Source organism: Strongylocentrotus purpuratus, unplaced genomic scaffold (genome assembly GCF_000002235.5).
Source record: "Strongylocentrotus purpuratus isolate Spur 01 unplaced genomic scaffold, Spur_5.0 spur5_scaffold_6, whole genome shotgun sequence".
Taxonomy (NCBI): domain Eukaryota; kingdom Metazoa; phylum Echinodermata; class Echinoidea; order Camarodonta; family Strongylocentrotidae; genus Strongylocentrotus; species Strongylocentrotus purpuratus.
Genome location: NW_022145612.1, coordinates 18,657,072 through 18,677,578, shown reverse-complemented (window position 1 = coordinate 18,677,578; position 20,507 = coordinate 18,657,072). Strand labels below are relative to the sequence as shown.

Here is a 20,507-nt window from a genome sequence, read left to right as displayed (position 1 = left end):
TTATCTTAATTCAACTTCAGAAGTTTATCATTCATCCAAATGCACTGAATACAGTAACATATTTGAGAGAAAAGAGCAAGGTTTCACTTTCAAAATTATGTGAAACATTAAGTTCTATCTTAATGTCATACAATAGTTTTTAACTGGAGCCTGTAAATTTGCAACCAAAAATTCAAATTCCAACAGCATTTGAAAGAAAATACTAATTTAGAACTTCCCTCAAAACGAAAGGGCTTGAAAATGGCTTCTAGTTGGAAAAATTGAGCATTAATTGTCAAATTGACTTAAGTGATTGCAATCACCTAAGTAATAGTTTGATTTTTAGACCCTGTATACGTTTAACAAAATAATGGTCGTATCATTTTGTGCTGCAAAAAGATTCAATCAGTTTAATTTTGGCCAATACAAGTAGTGAGTTATTGATGTATATAGACAAAATGCTCATGTACCTGTTACAGCTCATTGTATGTATGTTATTACCAAAGAAAAAAAGATGTCAGTGTATGACAGTGATATAGGCAAGCGGGTTTCCTTGCTTAATTTGAATACTAGGACACTGCTAAGTTAAATTTCACAGATAGAACATACATGAAATATTTATAATTCCTGCAAAGTTCTATAGACTATAATGTTGGCTGCAAAAGGGACATAGTATCTTTAAAATTCGAATTAAAAACGTCCATTTCCTACATAGTAAAACGTGTGGAATAAAGCCACGTAAGCCGGGACTAAATGCCGGTTTGAACTTCAGTAATAAACAAGTCTGAATCAGTCAAGACCTATAGTATATTGACACAATTTTTCGGCATGTGATATTATATGAGTATAGTTTTATATATAGTATATATTTTTATATAAAGCGTTCAAACTTGAAAATGTATTTTAGCCATTATTACATGTAAAGTGCGGATAAACACGGTAACACCCGGTTTGAGGCCTAACTTCATTCTGAAACGGCATATTGACATAATGATTGACTATTCACATTTGATTTGATAAGCGTCTTTATCTTTATATCATACAATACTTTATAATGCGTTAAAAGGGTGATTTTCCATTGAAGTCATGATTTATTTTTTTCAGCTCTGAAAACCTTTGCAAAATCTGTTAAAAATTCGGTATTTAGTAATTTTGTTTAGTTCAATCTAAAATTACTTATTTAACAAAAGTTAAAAGTTTGCTAAACTATACTCCGTATATTGTTGTGTTCTTATAAATGCGTGTATTATACTCACAACTTGAAATTGGGATTAGAGGTTTTCAACGCTTAAAATGTATCAGATTAACAAATATTTGTTCCGCTTTGATATGACACATTTTATTTTCACACTGAAGAGTAGACTATAGTAAAAGCTAACTTTTCTTCTCTTTATCACCCATGTTACACATTCATTTTTCGTTTTTATTTCTGAAGACACCATACTGCGAAATCTATTGTTTTCCGGGCTAACTTCGCCCGAATCCTTATTGGTCGCCAATAGCCGTCTTTGCCGTGCCTGAACGACGCTACGGAACTTTACAAGAACACGAAGATATCTGTTTATTGAAAAGGAAAATATTACATTTATTGAGTGGTGAGTATGTATTGTTTTAGAATCATCAGTGGTACTTGTATTTAAGCTGCATTTAGTGCAATTTCTCCTTTTTCCGGATACTCTGCTCGGCCTCGGTGCAGTGTGAATCAGGAAGTGTAATGTAGTCCCATTAATTCAATATCAGGCTGGTTAATTATCGGTTCTACAAATACAATAATTACAATGTAATTGAATACACACGTAGCAGCGCTACTATCCTGGCTGTGCATTAAAGACAGCACTCACTGTAGATCTACTGCAATTTCGTGGGGGGGGGGGGGGTGCAAAGGAACTCTTACCGATATGATAAACAATTTAATGAATCATTGTTGATTAAAAATAAGTCATTAGGGTCTAGATAGTAGTAGACCTAAGTAAACAAAGGGAAGGGTACTAAAAGTTATGTAGACCTAGGTGAAAATTTCCTTGGTTTTCCAGACATTTGACCCTATAATACTTTTACTCATTGGGCCAATAGCTTCAGCTACATTTATTTTTGCACCATTTTCTATTTTTATGACGTATTTTCAAAATGAAGGGAGACCTCAACGCTTGATTACATTGCATTTGTTTATTGTTGCGATCACTTAACAGTGACACAGCTGCAGCTCGGGTCACGTTAGCGGCAGGCTATCTGAGCATGCGAGATAGACAGCCACCCGTCAGATTTTGTGCAACTGCTTTAAATCATAAGTGATGTCACTTGGAGAGTGTCCCGCAACGCACGCTTTTTAATTTTATCTATATCAGCAGGAGGGAACTAAGTAAGCAGTCGTCTCTCGGTGGGGGGGGGGGGGGGGGGGGGGGGCTTTAAAATAAAAGTGTTAACAAAATTTCTCTCTATTTTAGTATTAAAATCATGTACCAAAATGGTATATAATTCAACCTAATGATTTGATAGTCCACGTTATGTTGCAATAGTAGAGTAAAAGTGAAAAAAATTGATTGTTTGATTCACACATGTAGTATGCAACGCTAAAGGTCAATACGCATTAGCATTGACTACAATGCTTTGCTGGAGTGATTTAATAAGCATGATTGATAAGGCACTTTCGTTTTCAACTTGAATCCTTGCTCGGGAATGTAAGAATTATGTTGTTATGTATTCCCTTTTAGGACGTTATTTCCAATAAGCTTTTTGGACTTTTTATGAAGCCAGTAGCTAGTAGCCCAGCACCATAGAGTGGTGAAGTGTGACGTCATCAAAAATCTATTTTTAGAATTTCTCAATTTTTTCTTCATATTCCGAAAAGACAAAAATAATGTCCAAATGTCGAAAACCAATTGAATATGTTAAGTATTGGCTGAGATATGACCATCTGAATGAATATATGTCCTATGGGAACTCAGTGTTATATGCTCTGGCTTCTAACCATTGGGACCAAGAGCATATAACACTGAGTTCCTATGGGGAGTATATTTATTCAGATGGTCATATCTCAGCTAATACTTAACATATTGAATTGGTTTTCGACATTTGGACATTATTTTTGATGTTCTTTCGGAATATGAAGAAAAAATTGAGAAATTCTAAAAATAGATTTTATGACGTCACAGCTTCGGTACTCTATTACTTATCACAGTGAATTGTCATTATATTTATAGGTCTTGTCTTGTAACGATGTGTTTTTAAAATTGATGATAAAGGATTTTATTCTATTTTTATGCCACCCTTCAATTTTCATAGTATCCTCTGAACTGTTAATTATTTTTGTTATGCTAATGGCATATTAGGCCATTAAAAAAAATAAACATGTTTAGCGTCCCCGCCCGCTTCCTTGTTGGGGGCCGCCTCCTATTTTTTTTTTTTTTTTTTTTTTTTTTGAAAGAAAAAAAACATGAAAAACACTGTCAGTGAAAATGTACCGAGCGGCCATTTTGAGCGGCCATTTTGAAACAAAAAATAAAAAATAAAAAGGGCCTCCTTCTTCCTATTTTTCGAAAAAACAGGACACTAAACATGTTTTTTTTTATTTTGGCCTTATAGGTCTAGTCTAAATTAATATCAACAAATATCAACAAAATGCGTTGTGTTACTCTTCTTCTTTTTTTTTTACAGATCAGGAATAAATACCAAAATGTCTTTGAAGGAGGTGTGTGAAGAGTTGGATGAGCTTGCTGTGAACTACTTTCAGACTTTAGAAGAACTCTCAGAGCAAAGGAGAAGATTTGAGAAGTTTATTAAAGAGGTAGGTTTTTTTTTGTCATAAGCTCCAGAATGTCACTCCTTGGAAGTACAAAAGTTAAATTGCACAGATTTGTAATTTTCATGAGAACCTTTTCTTGTATACTGCAAATTATCATGTTGGGTTTCCAAAGAGCTTTGTAAATCATCTACCAGGAGGTTATCACTCAAAGCTGTTTCAATGTCTGCATCTGTGGAGATTGACAGACATTGAAAACATTGATCACAAAAGATTTGTTGAGGACTATTTTTTTTTAATGGATCATGGATGGATGTGAAAAACATATAATTCTAGTCTGATTGTATGAAATAGTTTTGTATTACAATTTTTGTTAGAAACTAAAATGAGTTTTCCCCCTCTACAGGGCTTCCTGAATTTGTCCAAGGCTCGATTTTCGATGGGAATCGGGGCCGTGAGCTCGCTCCAGTACGATACCACATCAATGTGTCCTCTGGCACATGTTGTCACAAGGTAGATATATATACAAGTTGTGTGTGTATTCCTGAACATGTTAGGTACATTCTGCATTACTAAGAATGAACGTTGAAGTAGAATGGGTCGTCTTCTTAATGTATATAGAGCACTGTTATGAGGGATTTGCAAGCCCTCAAAAATTTATCCCAAAATTTATCTGTAGCAGCTTGAGTGAATATTTTTAAGCCCTCATTTTGTACACAACGAATGGGGTGCAAAATTCAAATTTGTAAAGAAAAATGACTGTAATTTTGCTAATAACAAATATTTTGCCATAATATTTTTTTTCAGTTATCATTTTACAACATTTTGGCAAGTTTTTATATTTTCACCCTCTAAATCCCTTTAAAGGGATATAACAAATATTTTTTTTCAGTTATCATTTTACAACATTTTGGCAAGTTTTGATATTTTCACCCTCTAAATCCCTTTAAAGGGATCCGGTAACTATGTCTTAGATCCTTTAGAAATAATCCTTGATTTAGCTCATGCTGCAATGATAATTATAAATCTTTAGGTCAGTCAGGAACTCCATGACTTTTACAAGCCAATCGCCTGTCTGATTATCTAGATATTAATGATTGGAATTACAAATTTTGAAAACCGTTCACTGAACGGTTTTCATAACACTATAGTCTATTGGGGAAAACGAGTTTGGTAAAACCGGTCACTCAAAGATTTTTACTTTTTTGAGGCACTTCTTGATCATTTTGAAGCACGATTTTTTTAGGGCTTCAATGTTACACCATATCACAGACACTGCTAACATGTAGGACTGTGTATCTCATATTTAACATTGTTAAACGATCCCTTTAACAGAGATGCCAACTGTTACGTTTTTGCCGTATTTGTTCCGTTTTTTCGCTATGAATACAGCAGAACTTTTTTTTTTTTTTTGTGACGTTTTTCTTAATTTCTGATCATGGGTTTTGTGTCGTAAGTGTATTATGCACCAACATCTTCAAACGATGCATGCAAGATGGTGATACGGGCCCCAAACTGCGCACATTGCGAACAACCCGCGTGTAATGTATGCACGGCGCGCTCCGATCCGGGTACGTTTACGTGGTACTGCCGGTTTTTTTAAGCTGCTCGATTGGGCGATATGTTAAGGTGAGAGATTTTTAAAAAAAATACTGCTCTTTGCTCTTAAGAATACTTTTTGTTGTTGAAGAAGGTTGGCATCTCTGCTTTAATGCCCTTTAATTAGTTCTTTATTTCAGTTGATACATTCCAGTGGGTCAAAAACTGCCCCAATCATGTTTTCAAAGACTTGGTATGTTAGGATAAAAATAAATAAAAGAATGTGTAATACTAGTGATACTCTTTGCTAACATGTACCACATGTAATTTATTTGAATATGTTTTGATAGCAAGGAGGATGACTGCCATTCATTTGAAGTGTGTCGAACCAAAGCCATGAAACGCTCAGAGAGGAAGTCACTGGAAGGAAATGAGTCAAGAGCAAACCAGTCTACCACAACTACTGATGATAATACAGGTATGTAACATTCACAAGCAAATCTATAATGCAAATGTTTAAAAGAAAGATCATATACAGTGCGTCCCAGAAAAAACGAAACCAAGAATTATCAATGTTTTATCATAGCTTTTATAATTGCTAAATGACACATATTTGGAAAGCTTAGATCCTCCTCTTTCATTTGATGCAACTCACCTGATGCATATGTCACACATGAGTGATTTTAAATGAATTTGAACTTTTGAAGAGAGGAAACCAAAAAGTCATTTGGCGGACAATATCTGAATTTCAAAGAGAAAATCACATTTCTAGAAAGTTGAGTTTCTGCCCTGTCATATGACACGTCAATCACGAAAAATGAGCAAGGAATGACAAAGTTCTGTATGTTTAAAGTAATGCTTGCATTTCCATAATTTTATCAAACGAATTCGTTTTTACTAGCTACCTGCAGTAGCAAAAAAGAGAATTGTCAAAAGACTTAGCTCCGTTTCGTTGACAATCAGCCATGCATGAAGTCTTTCGTCTACGGCCGATTGTCAACGAAACGGAGTTAAGTCTTTTCTTAATTCCGTGTGTTGCTAAGGCAGGCAGCCAGTGAAAATGAATTCCTTTGATAAAATTATGGATATGCAAGCACTACTTTAAACATACAGAACTTTGTTATTCTTAGCTCGTTTTTTTGTGATTGAGGTGTCATATGAAAGGGTAGAAACTCAACTGTCTGGAAATATGATTTTCTCTTTGAAATTCAGATACCGTCCGCCAAATGACTTTTTGGTTCCCTCTCTTCAAATTCATCTTAATCACTAATGCGTGAAATATGCATTGTATGAGTTACGCCAGATGAAAGAGGAGGATCTCAGCTTTCCAAATATGTGTCATTTAGCAATTATAATTGTGATTAAGTTATGATCAAACCTCGATAATTCTCGGTTTCATTTTTTCTGGGACACACTGTATAACTATAACTGATTGATTATTGATTATATGATTACCGGTAAGGGTCTGTAGTTTCTAGCGCTCAATTAATCATATGTTTTTGTGTGTTTTTAATGGTTGTCTTCAACCCTGTGCTGTAACTTTTTGTAGGTTTGATAACTTTCAATGTAATCCTTTTCAACTTTACCTCCTCGTGCTCAAGTGTACCATTTTATTGTGTTTTAATAGATGTAATTATGAATCAGTCACATGACTGACATGCATTTGGGAATTCAATAGATTGCCATATTTGATGATCTTCCTAATAAAAAAATTGTTATTGTGATATTGACATGAATTTATAAATTTTAACAGGTCTCTGTCAGTGATTTTGTGCCCACATTCAAGGCAGATCTTTATAAAGACATGTTCCCTTGTGACTATTCAGCCTAATTTTAACTTTTGAATTTTGATTATTTGACTCCATCCCAAGGTATCTCAGACGTGATTTTCAATGGCTTAATAACATGGTTAGTTTGTGGGCGATAATTGTGCCCAGGGTTCAAATGATGGCATAACAAATTGTTATACTTTGGTCATCACACATTTAGCAGTGAGAAGAAGAAGACCCCTGTCATCCAGTCCCACTGATGGAGTGGAAACCCTTACAGCTGAAATGGACCAATTGACAACATCGCCAGAGGAAACAACCACCACCACCGCCAGGCAGGACATACCCACTGATCCCCTTCTATGGTTTGGAGTCCTGGTCCCACAACCTCTTAGACATGGGCAGCAGAACTTTGTAGAGGGTGAGTGAGAGAGAGAGAGATAGGGGTAGAGTAGAATTGTAAATCTTAGGGGGGATGGTGAATCTGTCACATATGCTCTGATGTTTGTTTACTACTGCATTTATAAATCCATCTATTTTATTTTTTTATGAAATAGCAGATATTTCTGTTCCTTGTATTTGGGTAAATATATGAATGTCTATTGAAATTGGAAAATAGCATGCTTTTATGTGGAATCAATGTCAAAGTTTAAGTTGAAGTAAGCTGATGTTACAAAACTGGGAGAAACTTGAAATATATGTTGGGCAGTTTTTCCCTAAAAACAAATTCTAGGATGGGACCAAGTCAACCAGTTTTACTTTCTCTAATAGAATATATAGACCACATGGGATAGCATTACAGGTTATGGAAGACTCTGGTCTTGATTTCTGCAATGGACGATATTGTTTTTGTTGGGAAAAATAAATTACATTTATGCACCAGCAAACATAGCATAAATTTGTGCTATTTCGATGATTATGACTGATTCTGTATCCTACTGATATTTGTTTATCTACCAGGTATTCTTATAAGTATTTGAACTTCATTAATCAGTCTTTGTTCTGCTTTATATTTCAGCTATTGAAGCCTGTACTGTCCTGGCGTCACTCCAAAACAAACTAGACACAGCTTATGCACAGTATCGCAGTAAACTGAGAGTGAAATATGATATCATCAACAAGACTAAGAATGGAGACAGCAGCCTTGCAAATGGTGCAATAACAACATAGGAAGGTCCTTGATGTAGCGCAAGGAACAGATTAAACAAGATTTATTTTTGATATAACTGTGTATGATGTATGTGTGCATGTTTGTGAAATGTACAGGGTTAGTACTTTGTGTACATAACTTTGAAATACAGTCTGGAAAGTTGGTCTTAACCGGTTTTAGGAGTCAAGATTATAGGATTGGTGGCAGTTCATGGAATTTCTTTTACATGATTCATCTGCATGATGGCATTTATTATTTCAGAGATATCCAATTAATGATAGAGTTGTTCATATTGAAAATCAATATTGATTATATCCTGATTAAACTCTGATAATTCTTTATAAAATTTAGGGATGTTTTTTTTTTATCTTACATCCTGAAACAAATAAGTTAACAGTTCAACTAAACTATTGGCCATCTGAAATTGATAGGTAGATGAGTAAGCAAAATATTGTCAGGGTTCCTGAACTTTCTGCACTTCACAAAATAGATTCCAGGACTTTTCAGTAATAACATTTAAATAATAAAATCAAATGTTTTTCTTCAAACATTTCTGGCCATTTGCCTTTAACGGTAGTCTCTGATCATTCATCCAACGCATCTATCAATATCCCACCTATCCCACCTAGCCCTTGTTAATGCATTTGATGTAGAGGGGTGCCCATATTTATTATGTTACTCAGTAGTAGTCATTATAATATAGTTATGTTGTACATGTTCATGCATAGTGATGTGTACATCAGTTTGCTTTGTGTTACTGTAAAATGAGAAACTGTCACAACAACCATTTTGATGGCAAGAAACTAGTGAATTGCAAAACGTTAGCATCAATTGCAATTTAGTCAATTTATAGCATTGAATTGTCTAAATCAAAGACATTTGAGAAGTTTCTCGTTTTACAGCATATACCGGTAGATACATTTATGTGAAAATATAATCTTGCCTGTAGAAAATTACTACATCAGTACTTGCAGTGAAACAACCGTTTGAGGAAATGGTTATGAAGTGCGTTCTGAATGGTTAATCATGCATAATTTGAACCAGCAAATATCAAAATCTTCCCCGAAAAGCACAAATTAAATCGAACAGTATTAGAATATATACTGAATGTATACATTTGAAAATGTGGAACTATTGATGCAAGGCCGTCACATTTGACACTCTCAAGATTATTCTACATTAGGGGTATATATGAGAGAAAAAAATAATTGATTTAATGTAAGACTTCTGAAAACTAAACCTCAAATTAGTATTGATGGTTGATTTATGTTTCTCATCACTGACAAAAAAGATTGTTTTTTTGTTCTGTTAACAGTAAATTGTGTCTATATGTTGAATATTTTGTCATTATATACATTCCATTGCAATAAAAAATCAATTTGTGAGAATTTCTTCTCATTCACTCTCACCGTCTCATTTTCCCAATTGTTTCTCCTCTCAGTTCCTTGAATACTCTAATACTTCTTCAACTTTCAAGCCATTGTTTAAGATACAAATTCACACACAAAATCTTTTAAAAGGTATGAATTGTCAATGTCTATATGCGCTTGAAGTTCTAAATACATGTTGTGTCTTTCATTGTGTGCTGTAGTCTATGAAGTGTACCACTTGAATAGAATACAACCAAAACAATGAAGTCGTGTACAGATACTGTAATGAATGAAAAGTGCATTGTATCAATGATTGGCCCTTCAATAGAAATGATAGACATACAAATAATCAGTTGTTCGATGAGCAAAACTACATTTTTATTGAAATATTCATATTGCATTTAGAAATTTATAGAGTTTTACATTCAAATTTGATATTGGATATTATAATTAAATCCATAATGCAACCCAATAACCCCTACAATAATTTGAAATCCATTATCAACTAGCAAACTTCATAATATTGACTGATTTACCCCACCCCTATGATGTAATATAAACACAATTTAAAAATTTATCCCAAATGTATGAATATGAAATACATTCACTATTACAGACCTGCCAACCTCTGGAGTTCAAAAACTGTATTCTTTAGGCCCAAAAGTTGTATTTTACTGACAAAAGTTGTATTCTTGAAAATAAACACGGATTATTACGCGGATCAATGCCTCTTACAGTTTCTACCTACAGGAAGAATTTTTTTTATTGATCATTGGTTGAATATGCATGATTTCGTCATGACTGATGTGTTCGATGAACCAATGAACATCCCCAAATTGCCGATGTGAGATGCTTGTAGGATACTTGATTAATATTAATTATTAAAAAAAAAAAAAAAAAAAAAAATCATTTTTTTTTTTTTTTTTTTGAAAATCGTATTTTATTAAGAAAAATCGTACTGTCGTATTTGCTTCTAAAAATCGTACTAAATACGACTAAATCGTACTGGTTGGCAGGTCTGCTATTATGCTACAAAACAAACATTTAGAATAAAAATATTTCATGTTAAATATCACTTAAAAGCTTAGGCTTACATACACCTAGCTATCACAGTCAGGTGGTGTATCATTTCATAAACGTATTTCATGACAAGAAGTGACTGTTTAAAGTGAATAAAATACGACTCCTGCTGTGCATTTCTTAAAGGTACTAACTATATATTTTTGGAACAAAAGATCATCAAAACTAACATCAATACACAAAATGCTGCATTGTTTGCAGATCTCAAATATCAAACTATTTACATGTCTATAGTAAAATACAATCAGAACCAAGTATGGTGCAGAATGAATTCAAACATTACTGTTATTTTAAAATGCACACAAACACTGATGGATTTACCCTTTTAGTAACTATCATTTGGTCAAACAGATACTGTATGTGTTGCTTGAAAGCTATAGGCTATATTTCATGAAGTTCATAATGTATATCATTACTTTTCTAAAGCACTCGTGTAAAACTGGGCAAATAATACCTGTAAAGCAAAGACATCGTTGATGCATTTAGCACTACAAAATCTCAGAATAGCATTATTATCATTAATATACATGAACAGTTTGCTTACTTCAAGTTGTCTACCTCCAATGCAATGAATTGATGAATACTTTTACATGATGATTGCTAATCATAATAAATATGGATGGGCAGTCACGTCAATACTTGATTGTACTCATTATAAATAGTACTGGTAAAGTTTTGACACATACCGTCGCTGTTTTCACGAAGTGACGGTAGTGAAAAAAAATTGCATTCACTTTGCGTGACGATTTTCCTCACTACCGTCACTTCGTGAAAACAAGGACGATACTAAGCATGTCAGTACAACAGGAGAGGAGAATCAGTTCAAGGTAATTCAGCAAGTAAACGTCATGGAATATCATTGGTATATCATGGAACCTTGTTATACTAAACTCCTTAGGACCTGTAAAATTACCTTAACGTTGGAACTTTCTTATATCAGTGCTAGAAAACAATAGTGCACAAAGAAGGGAGACTGGTAAAATTGCTTCTTACAATGAGCTGGTTAAAACGAGAGTAATGAGGTTCTACTGTATATACACATTAAAGTGATACAGTGATAAAGAAAGATGATGCAGACATGTATTTCCTGTCACCCTTTTCCACCTACTCGGTAATAAATAGAGTTAGGAATAACAAGGAACTAATGGTCTGGAAACCCTCTTTAAAGCATGGGTACCCTGTACAATCTAACTTACTGAGTGAAATGAAATACAGTAGTACAAGTTTTCCTAAGTTCAGTACTTGTAAAAACATTAAGAGCAGAGGTTAAAGCATCTAACCTGACATTTGCTATTAACAATCTTGCACACCTTGGGTTACTGTGCAACTATCTGTTTTAATCAAGCTCATAATTTAAATGCAAAGCTAGTTTAAGAAATAGAAAATTTTGGAAGATGCCATGAGCAAAAACACTCAACACTTCAACAGGATTGCAGCTAAAAATCATCATTCACACCTTACTCCTAAAACCCGGGTCCAAGTCTGTGCATTCTCAGACCTCCCTCTTCACTCATGGCTCTTCATCGGACGAGAAGAAAGCTGGACCCTTTCTTGATTTGGTCGGGCTCTTGCTTCTCCTGCTTCTGGATTCACCAGATGATGGGGTTGTCTTTCTCTGAATGACATAGTGCCTGCTAGCCATGCTCTCTACTTGCTGGGCAAACATGAAGGTTGTTTCAAGGTCTAGGAGAGGGTTCGGGGACTGCTGGAGGACCCGGTGACGAAGGTTGTACGGGGACTGGAAGCTCAGGTTCTTTAGAGGAAGAAAGGGATTATATAAAGAGAATGTACGAATACAGATCATTTGAAGATGAAAGAAAGAGAAACAAATAACGATCATGAACAAGTTGTTCTACAAATTCCTTTAAGATTCTTGCTATAAAATAGATAAATATCATTCATTAAATTGTTTTTTTATTATTTTTTTCTACATATTCTAATTCTTTAAATGATGGGAATGAAATCAGGAAATATTTCAGGATCTTTGAAGATTTCCATAATGTAAGTCAAGTGTCGAATGAATTGTTGTGGAACTTACAGGGACTGGTGTTCCTTCTCTTGAAGTCCTGTTTTTACTCCCCTTTGGTCGACCTCGTTTCCGTTTAGCTGAAGATCCTGTGTCATCTGTTTGCAATCCATGTGAGTTAGCTGCATCATTGATATGATAAAAACAGAGGAATCAGTCATGGATAAATATTATCAATTAAGTATGAGAGTTTTCTGTAACCCACCTATGAGCACATCAATAAAAACAAACTTATCAATGAATATATTCCCCTCAGCTCTGTGAAATATTCTTTAACACTGTTTCTTGTTCTTGGATCTGTGAAACTGCACATTAGTTTGAATGAAAAAAAATAATTTGGCTGACAGGGAGAAATTAAATTCTTGACAGTTCATGCATGTAGATAAGACATGTACATGTATAATCGATTGACTTTTGTAAGAAAAACCAACAACGTTTATTCATCGGGCAATGTGTAGGGGCAGGTATAAGATATGCCATAGTAGTTTTCCTGAGGTAATATCCTTGAAGTAGTTGTTCAAGGGGCTTTAGTCCAGGAGGTAGTTTCCTTAGAGTCTAACTGGTTATTTATCATTACATTTAACAAATACTTATATTTTTACTCATAAATTTGGCATGAAATAAACAAAAAGTTAATTCTGACTTTCTTCATTGCTACCAGAAACTTCTTTCTTTTGGAAAAACAAATAGTCTACAACAGCAAAGATATAGCCAACATGCTGTTCATATTGACCCTTCACTGATTTAAAACCTGAAGACTTACTCCTGAAAGGTGTTTTAGAAGCTTGTTGATCCGCTATACTCTGCTTCCTACTGGCTGGTTCAGCAGTCATAAAACTTTGGTCTGAAGAGCTAGAGTACTGTGATTCTGAAGATGCCAGATTCTCAGGGTTAAAGGTCGTGTCGACATCGCTGTCACTGCTGAAACCTGTGATGTCATGTCTGGAGGTGGATTTCGATTCTAGTACAAAATAGACGACAAATAAAGAGTAGGAAACAATATGATATGGCTATTATCAGTCAACTTTGACATGCTTATAATTGTTTAGAATGAAAAACAGAAATAAACATAATATGTACAAAAGCTATAATCAACTTCAGCTTCAAAATATCCATGCCGAAATTCTTTCACTACCCAGCTAAATAACAAATGCAAAAATATTTCACTACCCTGCTTACGTGCTAAACTATGAACATAATATCATGCTGCATAATACAGTGTGACATAAAATCATGTGACACGATAAATTTGTCAACTACTAATTTACCATAATTAATGCATTAACCTAGGTAGTACAATCCACGTCAAAGCAGATTCTTCTTGACTGACTGATGTATTATGTCATGAACTAGGTTTGGACTGGTTTACAAAGAGATTAACCATAACAGTGCACAAGGCTCAAATTAATTTTTTGTCCACGGGGGCTCTTCCAAAAAAAAAAGAGCCCCCGTGAGCTCTCTCACGGGGGCTCTTTTAGTACCGACGGGGGCTCTTTTTTAATACAAATTTTCATTGAATTGGTACCCATGAAACTCCTAAATTCCTTGGTATTTTATCATTATCATTTATTTAAGTCGGCATTTTCCCTCTTAGAAATGTACTTGTTACATAGCTGTTATTGACTTTTATCTCCGTAATGACATTCTCTCCATTTCTTCCCGCTCTGCACATAATGTCCTCCTCATTATTTGGAGCAACCTTATTTACATTCTTTCTTTACTTTTGGTTTTTACCATATCCTTCCAAAACACAGGGGCAGATCTAGCTTTTTGCTAAGGATGGGGGGGGGGGGGTAACCCAGATACGATGTGGAGCATCGTCCACGAGCCGCGTAGCGGCGAGGCGATTTTTGTTGTTGCTATTTTGAACTCCCGTAATTGATGTGTTCCTGGCATCTACTAACATGCGGAGCATCGTCGACGAGCCGCAAAGCGGCGAGGCGATTTTTTGGCGCTATTTTGAACCCCCGTTAGTGATGTTTTCCTGGCATCTACTAACATGCGGAGCATCGTCGACGAGCCGCAAAGCGGCGAGGCGATTTTTTGGCGCTATTTTGAACCCCCGTTAGTGATGTTTTCCTGGCATCTACTGACATCTACTAATACTGTGTAGGTCTGGACACAATGACACATGATAGCATTTTTCTATGCACAACACATTTTCACTCGGCAGCCCAAGGGGGAGGGGGGGGGGGTGGTTAAACCCCTAAACCGCCTAAATCCGCCCCTGCAACATCTTTGGTGATCTTCTTCTCAATATTGATTTACTGGTCAAGTTACATTATTTGCTGATCTTTTAGAATAACCAGATTTCAGAGGATTCACACTTTTCACAACGAAAAATTTCTCCATGTTTCAGTCCTTGCGCGATCGTCTCCAGCTCCAGCATATATTGGGCGTCAGCGTGCACACCGGTACTACCGGCGCAGTATAGCCATTGCTGACGGCCGCACTACAGCTGCACTGCGAGCTCTGTTGTTTGTATCGGTAATACTCATAGAGATGGGAGAGAAAGCGCCATCTAATTAGTTCCATTTTATTGGTTTAAGGTTTGAAAATTGATACTCAATATTGTGTTAAAGTTATATCAGAAAAGATAATCTTTATTTTATAATTCCACGGGGGCGATTTTTAATTTTGCAATCGCCCTCGTGAACCATCTGACGGGGCGATTGTGGGGCTCACGGGGGCGAATCGCCCACCGCCCCCGTGTATTTTGAGCGTTGACAGTGCATAATCCATGGGGTAGGCCTACATAAATGAAATGAAGACAAAACATACAAGCTACATACTTATGGTTTGGCCAACTCTATCTTGAATGGCAGGCACTTTGAGGGGCGAGGCAATAGACAGGGATGCAGCGCTGCTACTCTGGATCAGACCCTGCGTCAACATATAGGGGTTATTCGAGGCACTGATCTTTTGCTGCTGAATGTGTGTTTGGATCTGAAGGAGAATCCTGTGGTTGATCTGATTGTAGTCCTTGTACTGGGAGGCTCGGTAGATGAGAAGTAAGAGACCAAGGCAGCAGAAGATCTTCCGACACCACCAGGTGTTGGCGTGAAACACGGTCTGGATATTGAAAACACAGAAAAAAAACCTTGATATTTTTAGTGCTAAGTGCCATGTGCACCTGTTCTACACTTGTGTGTGTGTGAATACGTTCCCTTTTAGGACACAACACTTATCAAGTAAAGCAGTAAAATTCGTAAATTGCAGACTTGCTTCTCATCCAAAATTCATAAAGGGGTGTTATATACTTGTAAGGCTAAGGGCACCATTGTCGTGGTGACTACATATACACAAAAATATTTAATTTCATCATGTGTTTTAAAGGCTTGACCTTAATTTTTCTCCCTCACAAAAACAGCAAAATATGAACCATCAATGCTGTACATAGTTGCTCTCTATTCAAACAGGATTAATTACCTAGTTACCTATCACACCCCTAAAAATCATCTTTAATCTTTCTCAAGTATCCTTGGGACTTCAGGACCCTTCATGAGAACCTACCTGATCACTGGAATCGATGATGCGAAACATGACCGACTCGATGAACCAATTCACTAAAAGCAGGAGAAAGAGTGAGAATCTTGCGGAGGCCGTACGAGGTGTGGCTGTCACCATGTACACTAGGAGCACCACCACCACAAAGTATATCACAGAGTTGAACCATGTGAACTCTCCTAGCATCAACCTCTGGACCTGTGCCACTCGGTCAAAGGTCTCGGCAAACAAGGCTTTCTGCTCCAGAGTGCTGCTTTTCATCTCTGCAAACACCTGTGGTTAACATTAAAGATGACTTTTCAAAATACCGAACAAAATATATATCCATGTATTTTTAACACAGTGAGACACACATGTATTTTTTATATACAATGTACAAATTAATTTTCAACATAATTTTTAGATATTTTTAATACATTTATATAAATATTCAATTCAACGTACATGTACTTCATATTATTGTACCTTCCATGATGAAGAATTTCAATTATTCTGATGAGGCAAAATACACAATACTATCACTTGCTTAAACATTCCTTATAAATGCTCCGCTGTGTATAAGTTCCAGATTTGACACTGTGCAGAATACCAAATGTTATATGTTCAACAATGACTAAAAAAAAAAAACTCTTGCATAAATCTCACAATTGACGACAGCTGCCCCCCACCCAAACAAAACAAAAAAATAAATAAAACAAAAATCAGTACAGAAATGTGGTACCTCATGGATACTATTGGTTGAGCTCTTCAATGCTTGATTGAGTTTTGCTTCTTGTGCTAGGATCTCTTGTTGGTTCTTCAAGCTCTCATTCTGCTGTTTGATCATGTCTTCCTGTAGCCTGCCTGTCACCTCAAGCTGAACAGCCACATCCTCAGAGCTCTGGGCTAGCTTCTCAACGGTGTCCTCTGTCTGCTGGTGCCAAACCTGAGAGATGTAAGACATTTAATAACCAGTATTATTCATTAAGAACAGTGTGGACTGGTTCTTCAAGCTCTCATTCTGCTATTTGATCATATCTTCCTGTAGCCTGCCTGTCACCTCAAGCTGAACAGCTACATCCTCAGAGCTCTGGGCTAGCTTCTCAACGGTCTCCTCGGTCTACAGGTGCCAAACCTGAGGGATGTAAAGACATTTAATATCCAGTATCATTCATTAACAACAGTGTGGACTGGTTCTTCAAGCTCTCATTCTGCTGTTTGATCATGTCTTCCTGTAGCCTGCCTGTCACCTCAAGCTGAACAGCCACATCCTCAGAGCTCTGGGCTAGCTTCTCAACGGTGTCCTCTGTCTGCTGGTGCCAAACCTGAGAGATGTAAGACATTTAATAACCAGTATTATTCATTAAGAACAGTGTGGACTGGTTCTTCAAGCTCTCATTCTGCTGTTTGATCATATCTTCCTGTAGTCTGCCTGTCACCTCAAGCTGAACAGCCACATCCTCAGAGCTCTGGGCTAGCTTCTCAACGGTCTCCCCGGTCTGCTGGTGCCAAACCCGAGAGATTTAATATCCAATATCATTCATTAAAGCCCCTCTGCACTAGTTTGGCCAGGAGGGATTAGACCTCCCTGCAAGGTCAGTGACAGGTGGTTATTTCATCAAATCAGCTCTCAATTAACATAAGAAAAAGGGGATCATGGGGGACCAATGGTCACCAGTTATATTAGGCATTGTTTGCTATATAGAAGGCACAAGTAGCTATAAGTAGTGCAGTGGGACATTAAGAACAGTGTGGATATTGGTAGACTTATTAACTTTTACTGTGGTTCTGGTTTTTAAAAAAGGTAAAGCTACACTTCATTCAGTATTTGCAAACAACAAATTTAAAGTACAATTTTAACAAAAAAATCCAATGCAGTTTGACCTGAAATCTTCTATACCTTTGGAGATCATAAAAAACAAAGGATAGCATTTGCAGATGTCTGCAATATCTGAAAATGTTGCAGATGAATGACATCATAAACTCAGCAACTTCCCATATTATCATTACTATTTCAACTGCTTTATTAATCCCAAAACTTTCAGAAAGCTATATTGTTGGAGCTTATCAACACTAAAGGCAAATATTTACTAACATATCATTTATACAGCAATATTAAACTGATCACAAATTGGCAATACTATCTACTGAGAAATAAGTGTCCATCAGATGGAAACAAGGGGCATACTGTCTCTCTCCTTGTACTTCGTAGTAATTCAATTGATCAAATAAGCACTCGCAAACATGAAAATAACAGTAATCAATCATGTACCTGACTCTGAAGAAAAAAGCAGATATCTTGTGTGTGGGTGAAGAACTCAGTGTAAGCATTGAATGAGATGCTGTCCCCTTTCATAGGGTTCAAACAGTCTCTGATGTCCATTGTGTCATCACATGGGTACGTATCAAAGCCAGCCTTGGCAAGGTGACAGTTGGCCAGTGTCAAGGCCATACGACTCTGCTCATCATCTGTCAGCCTTTTACAGCCTATCAACAAAAGAAGCAATGAGATATCATGAATTATGATCAAAAGATCAATCAAAGAGACAGATATCAAGTCAAACAATTTGCTTCTGTACGACTAAAACATATCAATCTGATGACAGGAAATTAATTCCCTAGCATCATCTCTTTGGCCGACTCTCTTTCTCTTGACAAAAATATGTTGAAGGTCAATTAGGTTCTATGACACATGTAGCAACAACTTATCTGCGGTCAATGTCCTATACAAGCTCAAGTTCTTACCTCAACTCTTAACCAATGCTATACCTAGCCCTAAATCCTAATCCTATAGAATACCTAACCTAAAAATCTATTGCCCAGAGTCCAAGACCAAATGTCGCTGTAACAAATGTCAGGTCACTGTCACTTGAATATCATAGTTTTGCACAAGGCACAGCTTGTTTGGACCCTGAAATATGAATTTGTGAATGATGTAGGAGAGAGAGAGAGAGAGCTCTCACCTGTAGATACAGCCTCCAAGGCGTTGATCCAGCAACTTCCATATTTAGGATGCCTGCTGTCACGTTGAATACTCATGACCTGTGTCTGACCCGCCTCATAGTTTCCCATAACAGTGCCCTCCTTCAGGTTAAGATGAACCCCTCCTCCAGCTCTGTCATCATGGTGATTAGTGTCTTCTGACCCCTGCTCTACCTTGGTGGTCTGGGAGTAAGAACCCAGACATAGCACCAATAGTATATGGAGAGAGCCTTTGATGATGGTTGTATGGTGTCTTCTAGGAGGCATTTTATTCACTTGCACAGGAATCACAGTCTGGAAATAAAGAGGGGAAATGATCATGAAACCATAATTCAAATCATTGTTTCTGTGTGGTATTAATGAGCACAGGCACTCTGAAAAAAATTCTGTTCATTTGTTAAGGAAGTAAACAAACTACAAAGTATTTAGAAGACTACATCTAAAGAAGTTCTGTCACTAGTATATAAAGTAGTAGACTCTATGTGAGTCACTCAGTAAAAGCTTCAAATTTAGTTTGGGCAATTCTTTATTTACCACCTGTCATTATATGTCATGCTCAATTTAAAATCGTCTGTATGATAATTAAGCCAATAAGTGATCGTCTGTACTATAGTGACTCAGTAACTAGACCTAGACAGAAATAACCGTCTGATATCATTTCTTTAAGAAAACTGAAATTTGTTGACATCAGAGGAGCCAGATGCAATCTCAGTGGAACAACCGTCGATATCAGAGACTGAAGCTTTCGGTCTACTCGGTAACATAGAATAGATTAGACCGAAAGCTTCAGTCTCTCTAATCGTCGGTTGTTCCACTGAGACTACGTCTGGCTCCACTAGACCTCCGATTATAGAGACTGAAGTCTGGGGACCTCTTTCTGTGAGGCACTGTACGGAACAAATGGTTCGGTTCGACCGGACCGCGATGAATGAGATATGCAACGAGATTTTCACTCTTTACATCCTCATAACTGCTGCAATTATAACACAAATTAAAAAAACATATATATAGCTTATTTGACTTAAGATAGCTTGCTCATTTAGATCCTAAATTAATGATTAATCCGAGAAAGTCTCGTAGTCAACATTATCCGTCTTGGTGTTAGTTGATGAATATTCATTTTTTCTTTTCGAACGTCCAATAGCTACCGTAGCTACGTACGAGTAAGCCCAGCTTGATGACCAACGAACTCCCACGAAACGAGTGCTCTGATTGGCCATTTGGCTATGTTTTGGTAGGTTGACCCGGAAATATTTTGCCGCCGGGTCATATAGCCCTATGTTCCGAGTGCATGAACGTTCGGAGATACAAATTGGATAATTCATATAAGTAAGTCCGTAAATTATCCATTTAATATTGAGTTATCAAATTTTGATAACTGTAATTA

General features: G+C 36.4%; 2 protein-coding genes across 3 annotated transcripts; one reads left to right on the top strand and one right to left on the bottom strand.

Annotated features, from left to right (window-relative positions):
• Positions 1–1,445: 1,445 nt before the first annotated feature.
• LOC752316 (coiled-coil domain-containing protein 115) lies at positions 1,446–9,578 on the top strand. Of its 2 annotated transcripts, none has more exons than XM_030972085.1 (6): positions 1,446–1,574; positions 3,634–3,763; positions 4,125–4,231; positions 5,608–5,735; positions 7,250–7,447; positions 8,045–9,578. In XM_030972085.1, the coding sequence occupies exons 2-6, from the start codon at positions 3,653–3,655 to the stop codon at positions 8,194–8,196; spliced, it is 696 nt and encodes a 231-aa protein (XP_030827945.1). In that variant the 5' UTR covers positions 1,446–1,574; positions 3,634–3,652; the 3' UTR covers positions 8,197–9,578. The 2 variants fall into 2 exon arrangements, with proteins under 2 accessions (XP_030827945.1, XP_030827944.1); XM_030972084.1 differs by having other exon boundaries at positions 7,247–7,447.
• A 995-nt stretch (positions 9,579–10,573) lies between these two features.
• Positions 10,574–19,427, bottom strand: LOC100889163. The gene is made up of 8 exons (XM_030972086.1): positions 19,102–19,427; positions 18,411–18,625; positions 16,881–17,084; positions 16,166–16,432; positions 15,445–15,724; positions 13,416–13,613; positions 12,665–12,774; positions 10,574–12,379 (listed from the first exon to the last, which is right to left on the bottom strand). The coding sequence occupies exons 1-8, from the start codon at positions 19,385–19,387 to the stop codon at positions 12,137–12,139; spliced, it is 1,803 nt and encodes a 600-aa protein (XP_030827946.1). The 5' UTR covers positions 19,388–19,427; the 3' UTR covers positions 10,574–12,136.
• Between the last annotated feature and the right edge of the window lie 1,080 nt (positions 19,428–20,507).

Bases quoted from the DNA above. Each gene is read 5' to 3' on its own strand.
- LOC100889163 (XM_030972086.1), bottom strand. From the start codon at position 19,387: ATGCCTCCTAGAAGACACCATACAACCATCATCAAAGGCTCTCTCCAT. The intron at 15,725-16,165 runs GTAGGTTCTCAT...TTCAATATCCAG, and splicing joins TCATCGATTCCAGTGATCAG to ACCGTGTTTCACGCCAACAC. The intron at 12,380-12,664 runs GTAAGTTCCACA...CTTCCTCTAAAG, and splicing joins GAGAAGGAACACCAGTCCCT to AACCTGAGCTTCCAGTCCCC.
- LOC752316 (XM_030972084.1), top strand. From the start codon at position 3,653: ATGTCTTTGAAGGAGGTGTGTGAAGAGTTGGATGAGCTTGCTGTGAAC. The intron at 3,764-4,124 runs GTAGGTTTTTTT...CCCCCTCTACAG, and splicing joins TTGAGAAGTTTATTAAAGAG to GGCTTCCTGAATTTGTCCAA. The intron at 4,232-5,607 runs GTAGATATATAT...ATGTTTTGATAG, and splicing joins CTGGCACATGTTGTCACAAG to CAAGGAGGATGACTGCCATT.